We start from the raw sequence: 2,908 nt of genomic DNA on the forward strand, positions 1-2,908 counted from the left end.
ATCGCGCCACTGCACGCCAGCCTGGGGGACAGAGCGAGACTCCGTCTCAAAAAAAAAAAAAAAATTTGTGATCAGCGTCTTTTAAGTGGCCACCTCCCCACCCCACCTTCACGCCTCCCTCCTCCTTGAATCGTGTGTTAGAACGCTGTGATCTGGTCCAAACTCCACGGAGATGCGATGTGAAGCGATGTTGGGCAATTTCAACTCCCTGTCTCGGTCGCCACCTAGGATTACTGCACGTTCAGCTGCGACCTCATCAACATGGCTGCTGGAACTCGCCTACAGGAAAAAGAAAGAAGTGACACTGAAGGATCACTTCCGCTTCCGTTGGCGCAAGCGCTTTCATTTTTTCTGCTACCGTGACTAAGATGGAAGCGTTTTTGGGGTCGCGGTCCGGACTTTGGGCGGGGGGTCCGGCCCCAGGACAGTTTTACCGCATTCCGTCCACTCCCGATTCCTTCATGGATCCAGCGTCTGCACTTTACAGAGGTCCAATCACACGGACCCAGTAAGTTCTCGGCGCTTTCGCTTGCGTAGGGGGAGGGACCATGGGGCCTGGGGCCTGGTGCTGCCGGCCGGTTTTGAGAACCTGGGAAGGTGAGGCGGGGACCCCGGGGGCGCGAACGGCAGGGGAGCTCGGAGCGCAGAGTCCTGGAGAATGCAGAATAATTGGAAGGAATTGTAGAAAATCAGAAGCGGAGCTCAGTGCGCGAAAGAGGGCGCAGGTCATCCCCCCGCTCAGCTCCCACCGTTCTCACTCTTTAGGAACCCCATGGTGACCGGGACCTCAGTCCTCGGCGTTAAGTTCGAGGGCGGAGTGGTGATTGCCGCAGACATGCTGGGATCCTACGGCTCCTTGGCTCGTTTCCGCAACATATCTCGCATCATGCGAGTCAACAACAGTACCATGCTGGGTGCCTCTGGGGACTATGCTGATTTCCAGTATTTGAAGCAAGTTCTCGGCCAGATGGTGTAAGTCATCCAGAGAACAGGAGAATGGTTCCCAAGTAGAGAGGGGAGTCCCCTATTTTTTATTCCCTTCGATTGAATGGGGGGACTTGATGTTGCGGCGGGGGACTGGGACAGTTGTTGGAGGTCGGCGATCTAAGAGTGTTTGCAATAAAGTTTTTGGCATTAGGAGGTATAAAATGGGGGAAGGTGTGGTAACTTCTTTTGGGGATGGGTGGAGACCCCGACTTAATTCTCTCCCTTTTCTCACAACCAATTCCTTTTAAGGATTGATGAGGAGCTTCTGGGAGATGGACATAGTTATAGTCCTAGAGCTATTCATTCATGGCTGACCAGGGCCATGTACAGCCGGCGCTCGAAGATGAACCCTTTGTGGAATACCATGGTCATCGGAGGCTATGCTGATGGAGAGAGGTTCATATGAATACAAATAACTTATTTCCTTTACCACCCAACCTAGTACCTGTGTAGAATCTCTTCTGTCTCTTCTCCCCAAGTGAATCCCACTTTAACTCAGACCCCATGGTCCCCTTCTTCAGCTAAGATGAACCTAAGGTGAAATGAGTTTTGATCCATTGTGTCCTGTTAGCTTCCTCGGTTATGTGGACATGCTTGGTGTAGCCTATGAAGCCCCTTCGCTGGCCACTGGTTATGGTGCATACTTGGCTCAGGTAAGTAGTGAGTCTAGAAGTGGGGAAAGGGGAAGACAAAAGGAAATGGATTAGTGGTTGTCTCCTTTTCTCCTGAAATTCTGATACGAGGGATGGGCTGGGATCCCTATTACTGGGCAGATGGTTTTCTTTGTAGTCTGGGGGCTGTAGGTGTTGACACTGATTTCCAGTGACAAGATGGCATGTCTGGGAGTCAGTAGACATTCAAAGAGAGGACACCCTAGAACTTCCGCTTGAAGTTGCTCTTAGCTTATTAGTAAGCAGAGTTCATTCTGGTGAGGCACGAGGTAGAATGTCATCTTTTCACTCTCATGCTTTTTATACCATAGATTTGAGACAACTAGCCTGTTATTCAGCCCAATATCTACCATGGTTTCCCCCAATCTCCCTAGCCTCTGCTGCGAGAAGTTCTGGAGAAGCAGCCAGTGCTAAGCCAGACCGAGGCCCGTAACCTAGTAGAACGCTGCATGCGAGTGCTGTACTACCGAGATGCCCGTTCTTACAACCGGGTGAGGAATGTGCTGGGAACCTAATTGGTGGGCTCTGAATCCTTGCAATCCCTGGGTCTCTATGCTTTGAAGAACAGATTGCCTCACTTGTGTAACTCCTATTTTTACCCTGGGGAAGACCTCCACTTGACCTTTCATTTAAGGACTTCTTTAAGGGGTGGGCATTATTGAATGCTCTGCTTTTTTCCAGTTTCAAATCGCCACTGTAACTGAAAAAGGTGTTGAAATAGAGGGACCATTGTCTGCAGAGACCAACTGGGATATTGCCCACATGATCAGGTTAGTAATAGGAAAAAAATTGGTGACAGATTGGGGAGGTCTTTGGCTTACACTAAGCTGGGCTTTTCTGGGAGACTCACCCAGGAAAATGGGTGGAGAGGGTTTTGGTTGGACGGTACAGCTATTTTTAGGAATTGATCCCTTTATGCTTTACACTTTTATTGTTCTTTCTTCCTTTTTTAGTGGCTTTGAATGAAATACAGATGCATTATCCAGAACTGAAGTTATACCCTACTTTTAACTTTGAACTTGGCTGGTTCAAAGATAAGACTCTTCTTTTGTAAAGTAAATAAATTCTTCAAAATGCTTGCTGAGTGGTTTTTGTCTGACTGGGTCACACCAAGTGCAAAACTGCCGAGTACTGCTATGTGCCATCTCCCTCGTTCGTTGGAGAACCCTTAGGGTCTTGCAGCACATACAGAATTCTCTGCACGATACAGAAAGACACACTAGCGTCATTTGGAGCTGTATTAGAAACAG

The 2,908-nt window shown here is 49.0% G+C and overlaps 1 protein-coding gene across 1 annotated transcript; it reads left to right on the top strand.

The window, feature by feature from the left end:
- The first annotated feature begins 320 nt into the window (after positions 1-320).
- LOC116272469 (proteasome subunit beta type-4) lies at positions 321-2,737 on the top strand. Its single transcript, XM_031661226.1, has 7 exons — positions 321-508; positions 766-972; positions 1,237-1,383; positions 1,559-1,640; positions 2,033-2,149; positions 2,340-2,428; positions 2,612-2,737. Exons 1-7 carry the CDS (start codon positions 369-371, stop codon positions 2,622-2,624), a joined length of 795 nt encoding a protein of 264 aa, XP_031517086.1. The 5' UTR covers positions 321-368; the 3' UTR covers positions 2,625-2,737.
- Positions 2,738-2,908: the final 171 nt, after the last annotated feature.

This window comes from Papio anubis, unplaced genomic scaffold (assembly GCF_008728515.1).
Source record: "Papio anubis isolate 15944 unplaced genomic scaffold, Panubis1.0 scaffold1110, whole genome shotgun sequence".
Lineage (NCBI taxonomy): Eukaryota > Metazoa > Chordata > Mammalia > Primates > Cercopithecidae > Papio > Papio anubis.